General features: G+C 41.9%; 1 protein-coding gene across 2 annotated transcripts in view; it reads right to left on the bottom strand.

Annotated features, from left to right (window-relative positions):
* KHDRBS1 (KH RNA binding domain containing, signal transduction associated 1) overlaps positions 1-5,636 on the bottom strand; it is a 37,476-nt gene extending 31,840 nt beyond the window's left edge. For both annotated transcript variants that reach the window (XR_010024182.1, XM_063104495.1), the window contains exon 1: positions 5,112-5,636. Coding sequence is in view for 1 of the 2 variants with exons in the window: in XM_063104495.1 (XP_062960565.1) it covers positions 5,112-5,493 (382 nt within the window). In the remaining variant the exon portion in view is untranslated. The remainder of the gene's footprint in view (positions 1-5,111) is intronic.
* Between the last annotated feature and the right edge of the window lie 14,237 nt (positions 5,637-19,873).

Below are 19,873 nucleotides of genomic sequence, written 5' to 3'. Positions count from 1 at the left end.
TCGTATGGTAAGCACATTTGTTTTCAGAAAAATACCAAACTGCTTTATCACAGATATATGTATGCTTAATAATATTTTGCTTCATCTTGCTAGTATTTGTTCTATAAAAATAGTACTGTACTGTATGTAGTCTTCTGGGACTTACTTTTCACTGTAATGTTGTTGTGTGTAGCTGAATCCCTCCATTTTGGTTGCTGTATAAATATTTAATTTTGTAAATCTGTCACATTATCCAGCAAATGGTGAAACAAGCTGCACCATTTTGTGAACCAGGTGCACCACTTTAAGAATGAGGTGTTCATGTGCAAAAGTTTCTTTTTTTTTAAAAGATGACCGGTAAGGGGATCTTAACCCTTGACTTGGTGTTGTCAGCACCATGCTCAGCCAAGTGAGCGAACCCGCCATCCCTGTATGGGATCCGAACCCGGGGCCTTGGTGTTATCAGCACCACACTCTCCCGAGTGAGCCACAGGCCGGCCAGTCATGTGCAAAAGTTTCTTTGGGCACATTCACAGGAATGGTGTTGCTGAATTTTAAGAAATTTTAATGTTTAGCTTTCAGATGAAACACCAAACTGTTATCAAAAGCAGTTTTACCAATTCACACTACCACCAGCAATGTGTAATAATTCCTTCTAATTCATATCCTATCAATCCCTACTTCTTGTTTGACTTAATTATTGCCAATGTACCATGTTTTCATTATTTTCCTGTCTTTTGAAAAATTTTTTTTTTTTTTTTTTTTTTTTTTTAAAGATGACCGGTAAGGGGATCTTAACCCTTGACTTGGTGTTGTCAGCACCACACTCAGCCAGTGAGCGAACCGGCCATCCATATATGGGATCCGAACCCGGGGCCTTGGTGTTATCAGCACCGCACTCTACCGAGTGAGCCACGGGCCGGCCCCTTGAAAAATTTTTTTACTCACTGATTATCATTTACTCTTTTAGACACTTCATAATTAACTTATTAAGTTGAAAAATAAATCCAGTTGAAATCACCTTGGAAAATGCAAGAAATCAACAGTTTAATTGAGTACCTTCTTCTTTATAACCTTAGTTCCCCCTCTCTGGCCCCAGAACATGGCATGTTTCATTTTATTCAGATCTTCATCACCTTCAGTAAAATTTTACTTACATTGACAAACCATATGATCAAGTATTCTCCATTTGTAATATTGAGATAAAAATTCCTCCTGCCTCATACGATGGCCAGGAGGGTGAAGATAATGACCTCAATGCACTCATTATATGCTCTACAAAGGTTAAATTTTGTTATTTTTTGTTGCATATGATTATGTACATACACTTTGAACTGATTTTTAGTGCTTATCCCAAGGCATTTTATATTATTCTAAGATAATTTTGTCAATTCTTTTCTAATGGGCTATTGTTTATATCTTCTACAGAAACCTATTGATTTGTACATTTTCCTTGTAATCAGCCACATCACTGATCACTTTCCCATGTAAACAACAATGCTTTTGTTGTAAAGAGATAAATTTTGCCTCTTTCTGTTTCCTAACATTTCCTTTTTCTTTTACTTATTTATTTGATTTCCTTTTTCTTTATTTTTTATTTCTTTTCTAACATTTAAATTTTATTTGATTGGTCTATACTTCTTTGCATTTCCACTTTCCAGTTTTAATTGCAGGTTTTGCTAGCCCTGTAGAATGAATTGAGAAGGTCTCAATATATTTCTATAGAATATTGTAAATAAAATAAAGGAACTAACTATTTCAAAGTTTCAAGAGATTCTGTAAAATGTCTCCGCTGTATGCTTTTGGAGCATGGATTTCTGAGTATCCTTTCAAGATCTTCTGGAGACTGTTTATCTATAAAAAATGTTTACTTATACCAACTTATATTTTCCTAATTGTAGAAAGCAGAAAAAGAGCACTGACATATAACAGCATTTTATGTTTATTATAGAACTATATTAACACATGTAATAAGATGAATTATTTTTCTTCCAGAAAATACACATGGGTGGTTGACTGAGTCCCTGCATGTCTGCAAATGCATTTAATTGTCATCATAGTTGAAAATCAATTTGGTTAATATAGACATCTATATTCAAAATTTACATCTCTTAGAATTCTGTCAATATTTTTTCATCACATTATGAAGATGAACTCATGAAACATTTATTGAGGCCACTTTGGGCGGCACTCTTCAAGGCACACAAGATACAGTGCCTTGTATCTCTTGTGAGAACAAAGCAGACAAAAAACCCCTGCCCCAGTGGAGCTGACATTTTAGCCATTAAGGAGAAGGGGTGATCAACACACAAATTCATAATTACAATCTAATGGTGCCCTGGGTTCTAAGTGCAAAATAAAGTAAATCTGGGAAAGGGACAGGGAGAACTATATGGGTGGTATAGGAAGAGTGTTCTGGGTCTCATGGCAGCTTTTGGGAAATGGGCAGATGTGCCAGGAGGAGTCACAGTGCCAAGTTCTAGGCTCTGCTTCCTGGATTTCCTTTTTCTTCTGTATCTTGGCCTCCTTATCTTCACTGCCCTGTTAGCACTCTGAAACTTTCAAATAGATTTTCTTTTAGTATTTTGTCCAAATAGAGCTTATTTTCAAAGTACAATTTTTAGCAGGCACCATACTGGGGATAAGGAGAAGAAGGGTGTTAGATGTGTGGATTCAGACTCAGACTAACTTCAAATCAATCATGGCTATGTTGTTTACTAATTTTATTACTTTAGGGAAATTATTAATCTGTATGCTTTGGTTTCCCCATCTGTAAAAGGGAGGATAAATAAGAGTAACTGAGGTCAGATGTGTCATCATGAAGGTTACATATTTAATGAATTTAATGTAAACGCTCAGACCAGGGCCTGGCACAATAAGTGTGAGCTATATTTTCTTACATGTATTCTATCAGAGCTTAAATACTATTGTTCCATCTTCTCATAGTCTCGATTCCTCACAATCGGTTGTAAAGTCACTGCAATCCCTTCTTCAGATCATCCAAAGATACCTTAACAGCCAGGACCAACATATATCAAGACTTATCCATGCCAAGTGTCCATATTTCCCAATTCTGTTCTCAGTGAGCCCAAAATCCCATTTCTCCAATTAAAAATTCAGTACTATCTGTGCTTTCTGCTCAATTTCTCTGTAAAACTAAAACTGCTATAAAAAGAAAGAAAAAATTTTCAGTTTGGTTAAAAAAAAAAGACATCAAAAAAAGTCCAAGTTAAAAAACATTAAAGAGCACTCTCTTAGTAACAAAAGGTAGGCAGTGAGAGGGCAGTGAAAATTTAAGTAACCTTCAAGGATCAATAGTTTTTGATGGTTATCCTAAGAAACCATCTTTCAGAAGATGAATACCACACTGGGCATTCGATGTGGTCAAAAGAGTCAAAGATATATCTTGTATTTTCATACCTTGTTCAGTAGCATGAATTTACAACCAGAAGAAAACTGGTGACAAGTTTTATTTCATTATTACAGGTCAAGGGAAACTGTGCTAGTGATTTTACACATCATTTAATCTTCACAACTCATCATCCCACCTTACAGATGAGTTTACTGAGGTTCAGAACATTTGCCAATTTCAGGTAACTAGTTAAGGGTTTCAAACCAAAGCCGACACCTTAAAACTCTAAAGTTTATTTTACTCTTATGCATTTAATCTGATTAAAAATTCGAAGAAATAAAAATAAGACTACCAAGTCAACCTTGACCACTTAATCTGACATTACTGAATCTGCACGTACATATCTTCAGGTTCAACCAAACACCTGGTCTTTGCGATCTACAACAGTATAAAAAATATAAACAGCAATCTTTGCCCTCAATGAACTTGTCAGAAAAACACCGAACGGTAACGTTTCAAATATTATGAACGTGTTACAGAACAGCAAAGCACTGATTTGAAAATGTAAGCAGTTATCTAAATGTTCTTATTCTTGATCACCACGTGTTTTGTCTATTATGCTTAAAATTAAAGACCCCTTACCAATGTTGAGAGATAGAGAACCAAGAGAAAAACATTTTCATAATGAACTGCCCATTATACCAACCTTGCCAAAGAGTCCAACTATTCATTCAGTGTTGAGGGCTGTAAATTTTTACTTGCTTAATAAAATTTAGGTATCATAAGAAATACTTATTAAAACAACGTTTCCACTAGAAGCGAGGGTCAGACCAAAGGGCTTTTGAGAGAAATCAGAGACTAGGTGATTGGCCAGAGCTCATCAGGAAAGGAGCGCTCGTCTACAAAGAGAGAGAACAAAGACTACCATTCCGAATCTCCTTCACTGCCTTAGCAAAAACTAAAACAAAAAGATCAAGACTTTCAAGTACAAGCGTTTTGCAACTTCTCTCATTTTTGTCCATCTCGTTGGGGAACGTCACGCAAACTCCCCTGGAGGCCCTTATCTCCCTCTAACGTCCCATTTCACTGTCCCTAGAGTTATTTCCCCCCTTCTTGAATGATGGTGAACACAACACGTTGTAAAATAAAGCAGAACATTCCGACTCTGTAGCAGTTTTCATTTTAACTGCCGAAAATCTGATTCGGAAAACCTCAAGCTCGGATTCTCACAAGTCGCTCCTGCCTCGGAGCAACTTAAGCTCCAGTTACCGCTATTCCGGTCCGACCCAGCAACCGCGGCGCGCTGGACAGGGCACTCCAGCCCTCCCTCCCACGGTCTCTTCCCCGCTCAGACTGTCTTCACCTCCTACACTCTCGGCTGAGGCGCTCACCGCCACCCGCGATCAAAAAGGCTTTCCTTTTGGGGGAAGGGGGAGATAAAGGTTCATTTCTGGAATAATCTGAGCACTCGGAGCTCGAGGCAGCTGCAAGAGGAGGTCGTTGGAAGGGTCGGGAAGGCGGCGGGAAGCTCAGCACTATCCTCAGGATCCTTGCGCCAAGAGATCGCGGAATCGCCCCCTCCCGGCCTCCGCTGCAGCCTAGAAATTTTCCCTTGCACCCCACGCCAGGGTGGGAATGGGGGATCCAAGGTCCGGAGGATGACAAGGGGAGCCCCCTACGGCCTCGGTCTCGAGGAGGCGGGAAGTGAAAGGAACAAAGCCGCGGCCGCCCATGTCCCCGGGTGGCCGGGCGACCCACGGGAGCTGGGGGACCCGCTTACCTGCCGTCAGCAGCTGCATGGCGTGAGTGAAGGACGGGTCGAGCGAGTCCTTCTCGGCCATGAGTTCTGGCAGGTACTTGTTCTCAGGCTCCATCTTGACGGAGGCCGTGGCTGAGGGGGGCAGCAGCGGGGTCGGCGCTGGACCGCCCACCGTCGCGTCGGGACCCGTGGCCGAGGGCGGCAGCAACGGTGGAGGCTGCGTGGCGGGCGAGGCCCGGGCGCCACCCCGGGGCCCCCCTCCGCCTCCACGGGACCGGTGAGGCAGCGGTGGCTGCCGAGACGGTGTCTGACGCATCGAGGGGTGGGCACCTGAGGGGTCCATGGAGCCGCTGCGGCCCGAGGACCGGCTCATGCGAGCGGCGGGGTCGTCTCGGCGCTGCATCGAGGAGGGTGCGCAATCGAGAGATCGAGGAAACGGCGCGGCAGAGACCCGAACGGCGGTTGGCGGGGGTGTAAGAGCGGGAGCGAGAGCGACCGAAGCCGACCCGAGCGACGCAGCGAGAGCGAGCACCGGAAATGAGGCGGCGCGCGTGCGCAGCCGACCCACCGGCACCGCCCTTGAGTTTCTCCGCGGAGAACAAAGTCCCCGGTCGACCCACAGCGCCTGCGCACAGCCCCGGAGCCTGAATAAGTCGCCTCCCGGCTCCCCTTTTCCCTCGGAGCCGGCCAGGCCAGAGCTTGGTGCGCGTGCGCAGGTGGCCGCGGCGTTTGTTCGTTTCCTTTTCCACGTGACTCGGCGCTAGCCGGACACGTGTCTCCTCCCTCTTCGGGCCCGCGCGTAGAGGGGGCGGGGGCTGTGGAATGTCTTTGTCTGAGCGCGGGCCCGCGGAGTGTGGGGCGGGGGACCACTTACTCGCGGGCCACGCCCCCTCCAACGGTTGAGCTCCGGTTGGGAGCTGTGCTCACGGGAGTGGGGGTGGGGAGTGAAGTTAGGGGATCGGTCACCGAAGTAAGGAAATAAAGGCAGAGCGGCGTGGGGAGTGCCGGAGGGGGAAGGGGAGGGTATTGAGGCCGTCTGGGCAGGAAACAAGGATGGAGGGAGACTGCCTGATGAGGGAGGGGGAAGAGACAGGGCTCAGCGCAGGGACAAGAGGGGAAGCCTGAGGTAGATGACGCAGGGGTGAGTGGTGGCGACGGGGAAGGGAGGGCTGGAGGGAGAGGAAGGACGGCTCGGTGGGAAGACGGAAGGCTTCGGATGGTGACCTGAAACGTAGCAAAGAAAAGGGCCCCAGACCAAAGCAGGGAACCAACAATTCGAATCCCAAGATTTCCAATATAGTAGGTTCTAAAACGCCAGCCATTGTTGTTTAGAGAAAAAAAATTTTTTTGTGGCTGGCTGGTACGGGGATCCGAATTCTTGACCTTGGTATTGTCAGCCTAGAGAAGTCTTCTTAAATGAAGCAGCATTTTAGCTCTTTTCACATATTCTACTGCTTTCTGCTGCCTTAAGTGTTTCTTCCGCAAAAAAGTGAGATAGACACTGGGTCCTTAATCGGTGGTGGTTGCATAATGAGGATGGCTCCTTATATTACTGATGCGAATGCTAGTCCTCCTGCCTCCTGGAGAGAAATTACCAAATTACTCACAGAAGTGAGAACGAAACACAAATATCTACATAAATTTTACATAAAAATTATATTTAATATAAACTAATATGTTATTAATATTATTACGTTTATTATGTTATAATATATGGTTTACATATATATAAATGTATAAATGCATATATAAAATCTCCAATGCTGCAGTACTTTACTTTGAGGTCACATTAGAAGTAACCCTTAGGGCCGCCCGTGGCTCACTTGGGAGAGTGTGGTGCTGATAACACCACGGCCACAGGTTCAGATCCCTATATAGGGATGGCTGGTTAGCCCACTTGGGAGAGTGTGGTGCTGACAACACTAAGCCAAGGGTTAAGATCCCCTTACCGGTCATCTTTAAAAAAAAAAAAGAAAAAGAAGTGGCCCTTGTCCACATCTAATAGTCAAGTAGGGAAAAGAATGTTTTTGAATAATTGTAATGAAGAATGTAATGTGACAAGTGCCAAAAGATAAGTGAAAATTAAGTGCTATTGAAATTCAAAGCAGAAGATAGATTTCAGTCAAGGGAGAATGGTTTCCAGGTAAAGGGAAGTTTGAATAAATGAGCAGAGATGAGAATGTGAGAGATGCATTTGGGGAGTGGGAGTAATCCAATTTACGACCATGAAGGGATAGGTAAGTTAAGAGAGCAACTGCATGAGGCAGGGAAAAGGAGCAAGGAGGATTTATAGCTTCCCTTGCAACTCATTTCTGCTGCCATCCTTGAAAATCCTGCTTGGGTGATGGTGTTACAAATGGCTGAAGTGTCCTTGCTCTGTAATGAGATGCCCCGATAGAGGTACCTTGAACGAAGGCTAATAAAACTTTGATAAAGACATGTCTGAGAAGGAGTTGGGTAGTGGTGTCTGTATGTTTTCTAGACTAGAATCAATAGTTACGGCATATGTATATCAAAACATATTGTGCACCTTAAATATGTACTACAATAGCAACAACAACAATAACACTAAAGAAAGAAACAGTCTTTCTAGGTGGCTGCCAGACCTTTACTTGCTTTCTTTGAAAGGGATTGAGAGGGAGGTATGAGCTCTTCTTCCTGCTGAGAATCCAAAAAATAGTCTCTGAGGCCAGGAGTTGTTGAAGCTGTAGTGTACTTACCAAGTAAGAGATGCAGTAGCCTTCCACTGTAGGACCCTTACCTGGGGGCATGGAAGAGTAATTCCTGCCCTGAAAGCCTGGAAGTTGAGTTCATTTTGTGTTGACCACAGTATGCTGCCTTGGGTTCACCTGAAGTATGGGTTCACCTAAAGGTTAACAGCTTTGTGAAAAGACAAACTTAAGAGGCTGGCTGGTTGGCTCATTTGGAAAGAAAAAAGAAAGAAACAATTGCAATAATACAGTGAACTTTTAAAAAGAACAGAACACAGACCTGTGGTTATTAGAGGTGGGAAAGGGAGAGGGGGAGGGAGGTTAGCAAGAAATTAGTTAAGGGTCACAAAGATTGATTACGTTTGAAATGTGAATATACTAATTATCCTGATTTGATCCCTACATTTTGTACACATGTATTGATATTCAAATCTGCACCCTACAAATATATATAATCAATAATGTTTCAGTTAAAAAAAAAAAGAGAGAGAGAACATGGTGGTGTAACACCACAGTCAAGGGTTCGAATCCCCATACCAGCCAGCCACCCCACTGCCCCTGCAAAAAGACTAATTTTGGAGTGAGGCAAATTTAAACCCAGCAATGCTCTGGGTTTCCTCACTTTGTAGGAAAACAACCACCTCTCTGAACCTTCTATAAAGTGGGGATAATGACACTTACCTTACAGGCTTGTTGTGAACAATTACAAAAACCAGTGTAAACCCCCTGACAGTAGGGTTTATTAGCAGAAGTAATTATTATTATGTCCTTTAATATGTGATATATATATATTTTTTTCCTTAATGGAAAGGAAATCTGATTGAGCTAATGAAGATTTTTGGGTGCTTTATGTTGACTGTGGATCTGAAAATCCTGCTCTCTAATGATTTTCACTGGCTATAGTTAGACATGTTTTGGAGAGGAGGAGGCTCTAAAAAGATAAAGTTTCTTCTACTGTATTTCCTCCCTTAATCCGGCTACTATGGTGTAGGATGCAGCAGCAATTAAGGGCATACTGATTTAGACAGAGTTCGGACTTGCCTCTTTCTTGCTAGGTGAATGAGCATATTACTTAACTTTGCTTGGCTTCCACTTCTTTCTCCTTGATATAGCAGCGGTAATAACAATTCTTGCCTCAAGGCTGTTAGGGTTTGCTATGGTTTGAATGTATCTCCCAAAGTTCATGTGTTAGAAACTTAATCCCCAATGCAACAGTGCTTAGAGGTGGAACTTTAAGAGGTCACTAATGCCATTATTGCAGGAGTGGTTTAGTTATCTTGGGAGTGGGTTTCTGATAAAAGGGTGTGGGTTTGCCATAAAAGTTTGACCGCCTTTCCTCTCTCGTGCATGTACTCTTGCCCTTCTGCCTTTTTGCCTGGGAGGACGCAGCAAGAAAGGCACTAGCCAGATGCCAGCACCATTCCCTTGGACTTCCCAGCTTCCAGAACCATGAGCCAAATAAATTTCTTTTCTTCATAAATTACCTATTTGTGGTATTCTGTTATAGCAACACAAAACAGACGAAGACAGGACTAAAAGAGATAGTGTCTCTATAGCCCTTAGTACAGGGGCTGGCAATTGGTAGGTGCTTGGTAAGCCCTAGTGGCCACTGTTATTATTACTACACACATTTATTGAGTGCCTTACTGCAGACTTTCACTTTCACATGAGTCCCTAACGGAGTGGCTGGAAGGATTGAAGTTTGCCTGTAGCTGTCTGACTTGTGTGATCTCCACAGATGGGAAATCCATAGGCCCCATCTACCTCCCTTGCCTCGCAGCCAGTTCCTGGGAGAGAAAGGGCTCCAGCCCTGGGCAGGAGAGTTTGTCTTCCAAGAGTGAAGTTCATCTATCTGTTCAATCTTAAACACATACTTGGTACTAAATATTTGGAGGGAGATGGAAAGAGACAGGGAGACCAAAATTCAACACTGAGTAAGAGAGAGTCCTTGCTCTGAAGGAGCTTACTGTTTAGTAAAGGAGACAAATATATAAACCAAGTTGGCATGTAGCCTAAAAAGTGTTGTAATACAGGACTATACAAAGAGCTGTGGGAATGTACGGGAAGTAGTGACTGACCAATTGCCCAGATGAGTTAAGGTCTTTGGGAAGTGGCCAGGTGCAGTGGGCAGGGCATTTAAATGTTGGGAGTTCAGCAGAGCTTGATCCCCTATATTCCTTCCTCCATGTTCACAGCTCTGGAATTTAGATTTCTAGCTCAAACTTCTGAGTTCCAAATCCAGACAGTCAATTGTATCCCTGACATCCGCATTTGGATGTTTCAGAGGCTCTTCAATCTCAACATGTCCCCAATAGAACTTAAACCACAGGCACTGACAGTGCTGCTCAATGCCCATGTGACATAATGTAGCTCCTCTTTCATAGAGCCTTTCCTCTTTCCAGGCCTGCTGAGCACCTCAGGAACATCAGCAAAACTTAAGGAGGCACTCACTTTCAGGGCCCTGCCCATGCCTTCCTCCCTCATTTTCGTCCCGGTGCTGCCCTTACCATTTCCACAGTAGCCAATTTGGTAAGGGCAGTGGGCAGGGGCAGAGAGGGTCAGAGCACAGCTGATGTGCCCAGTGACTATGGCCCCACTGCTTTGTCTGACAGCCACTTCTGAAAAGTCCCTAGAAGCATCCCAGAAATACTTGAAGGGACCTCTGGAGGGGCAAGAACAGGACTCTTGGATGATTCATATTTATGTTTATGAATCCAAAGGCCATTGAGGCCTGTGTGATAGTTGGATTATAATTATCTTTTTTTCTGCCTGTCCTACTAACCAGAAAGTGAGCTGCTTGTGGTCAGGAGCCATTTCTGTCTTTGTATAGACCAAGGCTGGAACAGAGTAGGCATTCTATAAATGTACGTTGACTCAGTAAGTAGCTGCGAAGTAAACTCCCACTCTGCCCTTTGCCTTCACCACTGACCTGGTCCTCCTCAGTGTCCCATATCTTAGGGAACAGCACAGTTCATTGCACAAGGTGGAAATCTGAGAGTTGTCCTAACTTCTATCCACTGTCTCACTGCTCTACCCCACTATATACAAACCATAAATTCTATTGCTGTTTACCATATAATATTGTAAATCCCATCCACATCTGTCTCCACTGCCTCTGCCTCCACCTGAGGTGCCATAATGCCTCACCTGAACTTCTGTCACCTCTGAACTAGTCCCCCACTTCCACTCCCGCATCCCTTCTCTATTCTGACCCCAGAAGTCAGCATACTGTTTTCAAAATGCAAATCTGGTCATGTCTGTCTGTCCGTCTCCCTTGTTCTCTCTTACACACACACATACACACATATCTCATTTAACCTTTGCAGTGGCTTCCCGTTGCCCTGAGGATAAAAGCCAGAATCCTTAACACATCTGACCCCACCCTGCCTGCATGGCTGTCTTCACCTGGCTTTCTTACCTCATCTCATGCTATTCTTCTCTGCAGTTCCTCAGCAACCCTGGCCTTTTTCAATTCCTCAAATAAGCCAAACTCCTGCCTCCCCGAGACCACACACATTCTGGTTTCTTACCCTAAAATTCCAATCACTGCTTCCCTCCCTCTAATCCACCCCCCGCATTTCCACGGCCTCTTTTCTTTAGCTACTGTATAATTCCTATACATCCTTCAGATATATTCAAATGTCATTTCTTCAGGGAAGTCTTCCCAGATCCCCAGGGTAGGTCAGGTTAGCTCCAGTAGTTATATGCTTTCATGGCGACTTCCTAACACATCACATTCACTTTAAATTTACTTCTTTGCATGATTGTTTGGGTGACCACCATCTCTGCAACTTGAACATAAGCTCTATGAGGGCAGGAACTTTACCTCTGGTGATTAAGGTTACGTCCCCAGCACAAAGCACAGTGCTGGGGTGGTTTGGCTGATCAATAAACATTTGTTGGCTCAATGAATATAAACAGGAACAGCACATGCAGAGACATTAAAGTATTACAAAACTTGGCATGGGTCCCTGGAATGGCAAGTCTTGTGATATGACCTAGATTTGGGTGGGGCAGGCTGGAAAATGGGAGGAGATGAGGCCAAAATGTAGTCTGAGTCTTGATGTTCAAGTAGGGAGATAGAGTGCCAATGCGGAACAAGGAGATGACACGGTCAGAGACCTAGAAGGAGAGAAGGAAATCAGGGGCTCATAGGCCATTTTTGGCTTGTGCATAGCTTGTAATTGGCCTACCTAATTTAAAAAAATTGAATTAGTTTTCAGTACTTAAACTTTGGGAAATCTCACATTTTTAAAAAAAATTCTGGATTTCTAGTTTTTCTTGAAACTTCAGATGTTCTAGGAACCGTGGGCTCATACTCCTCCAAGCAATAATTAGCTTCCACCATTAGATGGCACTGCTTCTAACTCCTCAGGCATTTACCAGCCTGGCTCTTCAGGCATTTGAGTTAGAGAGATCATTCTGGTGCTGAAAAGGGAGAAGAGATCGGAGCAGGGTGGGGGAAGGCAACAGCAGCCAGAGGACCCCAGGGAGAGAAGGGAGTTCACATTCGAGTTGGAGACACCTAGACCCAAGGGACACCACATCTGGACTCAGTCAGTCAGGCCCAGTCTTGGGGTCTAGGAGGGGGATAATCTTCAGAACCTAGGGCCCCTCTTTCACTATCAGAAGCTTTGTTTGGGCTCAGAGAGAAGATAACAACAAAACAAGAAATCCACTGTGATGCTGTCTGATCTGAGAGCAGACTTTGGAATTTTAACAAGATAAATGCTACCTTCTGGGCCCAGGACCACCCCTGCCCTCTTCATGCCTTAGAGAGATAAAAGATTGAGACCATGATCCTCAGGATCATGTAAATTGACAGTCTTGTAGGGGAAGAAGACATTTAAATAACTGAATAACATATTCAAGATAATAGAATAGAGTAGCATTCATTCATTCAACAAATACATTTTGAGCACCTACCATGTGACAGACACTGCTAGGTCCTGGCTATATAGTCATGAAGAAGACAGACATGGCCCCCGCCCTCCTAGAGTTTAGATCTAGATGGTTTGGGAGATCAGAGAATGATGGAATTAATTCTGAAGGAGGTTTACATGGGGTGGCAGTTCTAGAAGGCAAATGCTGGAGCTGGGCCTGGAAGAAAGAATAAAATTTTGCTAGGAAATGGGTTGAAAGATAAAAGGTCTATTCTGTCAGAGGAAAGAACAGGAAGAGGGGCACAACCTAGTGAGGATGTGTGAGATGCTTGAGGAATAGCAAAACATTGGGTTGGAGTGATTTGTAGAAGAGAAGGAAGCAAATTGTTTACATCCTGAGTTGCCCTTTAACCTAATACCATTGAATTTTTTTTTCCAGAAATTGAATTCTCTGAAATGGAACTATTTCAAAAGTAACTAAAATAAGAAACCAATCCAAAGGTGAAAACACTGTTGTCCCAGTATATAAGGTTCTACTGTAATCTTTTAAAATCAATACAATGCTTCAGAACTTACATATCAGAATGAGAAGTTTTTGAATTCTTTTCAAACTCCCTTCAGAGCCTAAAGTCTACCCTTTAGATTATTATCTCAGGTGACAAATATTTATATTTCGAGAATGAATTTAATTTTGGCAAACAAATCAGAGCCAAAGTTAGTGAATAAGGTAGAACTCAAGTTGAAGAGAAAGATTTTGAGTAAAAGATTAGGTGTGACTGCAGAGTAGTGAATCTGATTTTCTCGTGTAACTTTTATTTTATTATTATTATTTTTTAAATTTTATTTTGTCGATATACATTGTGGCTGATTATTGTTGTCTTGTGTAACTTTTAAAGTGATCCTGAAGTCAATTCTAAAAGATGAGGTTCCAAAATACTTTTGAGCGATGATTGCACCGTCAGAACAAGGGTAGACACACCCACCAAAGGCGACTACTTCAAGGCCAGCTCTTGTTCCATTCACATATGCATTCATTCACTCATTCAACAAATATGTATTAAATACCTCCCTAATAGATACCAGGCATTGTACTGGGTGTTGAGGGAGACAGCGAACAAGATATACCTCAGCCCTGATTTTGAGCGCTTTCTATATAGGGGATTCAGAGGAACACCACATAAAACAAAGGTAGAAAATAAGGTTGAAATAAGGTAGGAAAAAACGGTAGAAATAAATCTTAAAAAGATGATAAAACAAGATACTGTGATAGAGTGGGAAGGGGTGGATACCTTAGGCAGGATGGTCCAGGAAGGTCTCTCTAAGGGGATCGTAATGGGGAAGAAGAAGCCAGAATGGAAAATACTAGAGAAAAGTATTCTGGAGAATACTTTGGAGAGAAGGAGCAGCAAGTACAGGGGCTCAGAGACAGGAACTGGTTGAGTGAATTCTAGGAATAGAAGAAAGGGCCACATGGCTGGAGAATATAGTTAGCATGAGCAGGTAGTGATAGAAGTGAGGTGGGTGAGATAGGTAAGGTCAGAATCCTGTATGGCCATGTAGACTGTGATAAGCAGTTTTCTCTGGCTGTTGCCTAGAAATCAAGGGAAGAACAGAAGCACAAAGACCAATTAGGAGGCTGTTACAGTAAATATTCAGCAAATATTTATTGAACATCTACTATGTGCCAGAAACTATGCTAGATGCTAGGGATATAATGGTGAATAAGATGTGGGTTCCTGTCGTTAGGTTGCTGACAATAGTGGGGGACACAGATAATTAAACTGGCAATTGCAGATCAGTATAGTAAATGCTAGAATAAAAGTAAGTACAAGATGTTATGGGAGTACAGATGACAGTTGCCTAACCCAGTCTGGGAGAATAAGGAATGCTTCCTGGAGGAGGTGTCATCTAAGCTGAACTTGAAGGATCTCAGGAGTTAGCCAGGTAAAGAGCTGGAGAAGGGCATCCCAGGCAGGTGAGAAGGCTTAGTGGGGAGAGAGAACTTGGTGAGTTTGAGGGCCCACAATTAGTTTAGCATGATTGGATTTTAGAGATATATATACCCTGTTAAAAAGAAATCAGTTTAAGTTTATTTTAATAAGCTACTTGAGTTTGTACAGGAAAGATATTCAGAGATTTTCCAGTAGCTGAATGACACATTTCAAGGGCCTGCCCAACTCTCAGCTGCTTGTTGCCCTTATCTCCTTGAGCTAGTCTTAAAAAAAAAAAAAAAAAAAAAAAAATTCATTTGTTGAACTGAAACTTGCATCTTTTTTTCATTGTTGTTACTAGTGGGTACGAGGATCCGCACCTGAGACTTTGGTGTTGTAAGGCTGTACTCTGACCAACTGAGCTAACCTGCCAGGCTATCAAGCTGAAGCTTTGAACCTGATACTCTATACTCAGTGTTGGAAAAAAGCGAAGTATGCTGGGCCGACCCCGCGGCGCACTCGGGAGAGTGCGGCGCTGGGAGTGCAGCAGTGCTCCCGCCGTGGGTTCGGATCCTATATAAGGATGGCCGGTGTGCTCACTGGCTGAGTGCGATGCAGCTGGTCACAAAAAAAAAAAAAAAAAAAGACAAAAAAAAAAAAAAACAACAACAACGAAGTATTCTGGTTGAACACGTCTGTTTTCCCTTAATTAGATGAAAAGGAACAAAGGAGGGAAAAATCAAGACCTCCCTGAGAAACTGCCTGAAACTACTTAAATCCTATCATCCATGAGGCCATAGCTCAGCGGTACAATGTGGTAAAGAGACTTGTGGCCTGCTTTCAGCTTTTTTTATAGACTTTTGAAAAATCTAATCTATCAAAGGATGGAACAAGTCAGTTGATTCTATGCCCCAGTAAACTGACTCACTAGGTTTGTCCCTAACCTGTAGGGAAGATGTGCATAAAATGGATACCTTATCTGCATGGTTGGTCTGCATTTCTTGATATAGCAGTTCACTACCTGTGCAATTAGAGATCTCCCTGAGACAAGCTCACTAGGGCACTTATGACTCTGATATACTTCTTTTGATAGGACAGGCTCTTCCTACTTTTCTCCATAAAGTGTTCCTTACTAGAAACTTGGAATCCCAGAAATAATGATGAATGATAGCCAACATCTACATGTTTTTAGTTTACTTAATTCTCACAACAGTTTTATGAGGCTAGTACTGTTATTCCTATCTTACAACTGAGAAGATAAAAGCACAAGGATGTTGAGTCACTTGCTCAAGGTTAACCCAGGTAGTGTGACTCAGAGCCTAAATTTTTAAACCATTACACCATAGGTGTGACTGATTTAGGGATTTAAAGACAAAGATTTAGCCGTAAACCCTTAAAATTATATAGCTGGTAAATTTTGGCCTCTAGTTCTGTAAAATTTGGCATAATTATATTGAATTAAGTGATTATACAATGGTTTCAGTGTCCCACAAAATACACTTACAATCCATAAAAAAAGAATTTCTTTGTACATTAAGTTGACCTAAACAAACCAATTTATTCCAAAACTATTTTAATAATAAGTTGTTATGATAAAGCTCAAATTAAGCAATTGTGCTTGCTTTCTTAAAGTTTATCAAGTCTTTTTTTTTGGGGGGGGAACTTCTAAAACAACAATCTGAAGAAAACTTAAGTTCGAATTTTTCCTCTTGGTAAACTTCCCTATTACAAGCAGCGACTTCTGAAATCTTTCATTCATCTTAGAGCCCATGCTGGCTAGTTAGCTCAGTTGGTTATGAGCCTAGTGTTGTAACACCAAGGTCAAGGATTCGCATCCCAGTTCTGGCCAGCCACCAAAAAAAATTTTTACATCCTAGAGCCCACACCTATAATGCCTAGTGCATAATAACTACTATAAATCACAATTACTAGCATTTTTTAAGGACTTACATGCCAGGCTCTATATAAGCCTTTAAGTATAGGAGAAAGGAGTATAATAATGCCGACTTTACAGAGAAGGAGAAACTAAGGCTCAAAGAGGTTAAATAATCTGCCCAAGTCACATAAGTGGTGAATTAAGGTTTAGAACCCAAAGCTATCTGATTTCGAAGTCCAAGCTCTTAGACTACAAGTCATTGTAGAGATTTGCTCTAAGAAATAGATACTTATTTAAATGCATAGAGATGATTATTCCAATAAGGGTGTTTCTCCTACAATTTCCTTGGTGGGGGCCACCCAGCCAGTATGGGGATCTGAACCCTTGACCTTGGGGCAGCCCAACCAGCTGAGAAATTGGCCAGCCCCAACTCCTATAATTTTGAACATGAAATCAGACTCTTTCTTTTATCCCAAACTGCTCCTCAGTTTAATCCAAGATATAAGATCAAAATATGAAATGGGAAGCATTAGGGGCCGTTATCTTTCTTTTCTTGACTTTAACACAGGACCCAGTTGACACTTTGTTGATATGTTACAGAGCATATCATACTTGATGAATGCTGCAGAAACAATTATCAGGTCCTCATTAGCAACTGTTCTTAATAGCAGATTTAAAACATCTCTGTGAAAACTGCTGAAATAAACATAGTGGACACATTCTCCACCATATGGGGAATAACGAGAGCAGGGAGATTAGTGGTAATTAGACATCAAGTAGCATGGCAAAACCCAACTATCCTAGGTGGGGTCTGCCTGTATAAGCTAAAAAGAAAATTACAGGGTAAGAGTGTTTATGATTTTCTTGGTTTTGTTTGTTTTTGGTGATGAAAATGCAAGGTGTTCTCCAAAAACCAAAATATCCCTTTCACAGAGAAGTGGTAAGCCACCAGCAAAAATTTCCAATGCAGATGTCATGAATTAAGACAAACTCAGGATGGCACAGAAATAGCTTAGTAAATCACAGCCAGCTGATTCCGGGAATGCCTCTAGGAGATGACAATCTGAAAAGTTGAGGTGATGTCAAAAGATGTGGTATATTCCTTAAACAAGTCACCACTATACAGTGCCCTCTTTTCCATGGCCAGAATATAAGGATCTAGGGTGGAAGTGGGAGTGATCCTTCTTAACATTTATTCTCAATAACTTACTTATAGACTTTGGTCTGGCCGGTTAGCTCAGTTGATTAGAGTGTGGTGGTGTTATAACACCAAGGTCAAGGGTTGCAATCCCCATACCACAGGCCAGCTGCCAAAAAAAAAAAAAAAGTTTATAGAATTTTTGCTTTTTTTTCCTGAAACTCTGGGTTCAGTGGGTATGGAGGTCCTATTTCCCAAAGGTGGATACTTCCTCCAGGGAACACAGACATTAAATTGGTTTTATTTATTTGGAAACTGAGACGTCCCACTGGTTATTTTGGGCTCCTCATGCTACTGAGCCAATGGCAGAAGAAGAGTTTGCAATATTAACTAGGGTGATTGGTCCTGATTATTAAGTGGATATTAGGTTGCTGCTACCAACAGGAGCAATGAGAACTATGTTCCCAGCGGATTCACCGGAGTACCTCTTAGTACTCACATACCCAGAAACTGTCAATGTAAAACTACAGCAAAGCAATAAAGACAGGACCACTAGTGGCTTGAATACTGCAGACTTGAAGGTTTGGGTCCATCCCACCAAGTAAAGAATCCCTTCTAGACAATGTGTTGGCAGAGGTAAGGGGAATATGGACTAGCTAGTGGAAGAAGACGGCTATGAGTACTAGCTTAGCCTCATGACCACCTGCTAAGGTAGGTTCTTTAGCTACTGTGGATATCTTATATTAATTGATTATTTCTCTTTCTCCCCAACTTTCATACTTTCTCATATGGAAAACACTGATAGTAGCTAATTTAACGATATATGCTCCAGATGGAAGAATAACTGAACTGACATTACTCAGCTCTGACGTGGTTGGTAATGGATAACTTTGTGCTCCCTGAATTGCCCAGCCCCATTCATTCTCAGACCTTGTTTGCCCCGCGCCCCAGGAAGTTAACCTCCATGGACTGGATCAGCTGGGCTCACTGCTCACTTGGGTTTGGCCAGTGGGATGCACTGGTAGGAGACTGGCATGCAGGAGACGAAAGAGTTTGGGGTTTTTCCCCATTCTGGGCTGCATTTTTTATTTTCTGGCATGGTACTTCCTTCCAAAACAATAGCTCCTGTCGGTGGTCCCTCTTACATGGCTCAGGGTCCTACTGGGTTCAGGAAACTCCATTTTCTCCCCTTGCCTTTTCAAGCAGCTCATTTATTTGTTTATTTTTGGTTGCTGGCCAGTCCTAGGAACCGAATCTTTCACCTTGGTGTCACAAGGCTGTGCTCTAACCAACTGAGCTAACCGGCCAGCCCTAAAGTTTCTTGAATTATTTGAGTTTAGTTCAGTTTCCTGAACTAAATTATTTAAAGGTGAGATGCAAATTTCTCAAAATAAATCTGTTTATTATTAAAAGTAAATTAATAAAGTCATAAAACATATTAAGAAGGATAGAAGATTTTTACTAAACATTTATTGAGTACTTACTATGTGCAGATTAGATACTGGGTATATAAAAATTAATATCATTTGCTGCCTAATGTACAAGCTAGCTGAGAGACAGATGTATTCATAAGTTGCACAATGTAATAAGTATTCTGTAGTAGAGTTATCAAAGTACTATGAAACAGATTTGAAGTTTATTCCTTTATTTCACATCTTGGATTTATTTTGGTCTCTCCCCACCCCTGCCCCAGAAAATGGCCATTTGGGGGCACATAAAATCTAAGAGAGACACAATTATTTTAATAAAATAATTTTTATATTCTGTCTTAGTACAGGATATTAATTCCCAGTGTAACAGAAAAGACCTAACAGAAACCCACCAAAGTGTTCCCAGTTGTTACCTTTGAGAAGTGGGAACAAAAGAAAAAAATTTACTATCACTTTATACATTTCTACATTATTTTAAATTTTTTCAATTTTTAACTTTAAAAAGGTTTGTAAAATCCCTATGTAATTAAATATGTAGTATAAACAAAAGAAAGGACGGAAATAATGCTTATGGCAGACCTCAGAGAGGAGGATATTGATTTGGGCCTTAAAGAATGAGTAGGAAGTAGAGAAAGAGGAGGGGATAAAACATAATCATAGCCTATCTTATCCTTCTTTCAGATTGTTGTCATACCTCTTTCACACCTGCCCCTGCAAATTAATTTGTTGATAGAATCTTTTCAGAAAACAAACATGTATTGAGCCCCTGCTTTATGCTGGTGTAATAGATACCAAGGCAGTATAAATCTGAGTT

This window comes from Cynocephalus volans, chromosome 8, assembly GCF_027409185.1.
Source record: "Cynocephalus volans isolate mCynVol1 chromosome 8, mCynVol1.pri, whole genome shotgun sequence".
Taxonomy (NCBI): domain Eukaryota; kingdom Metazoa; phylum Chordata; class Mammalia; order Dermoptera; family Cynocephalidae; genus Cynocephalus; species Cynocephalus volans.
This window is presented reverse-complemented; position numbering and strand designations above follow the sequence as displayed.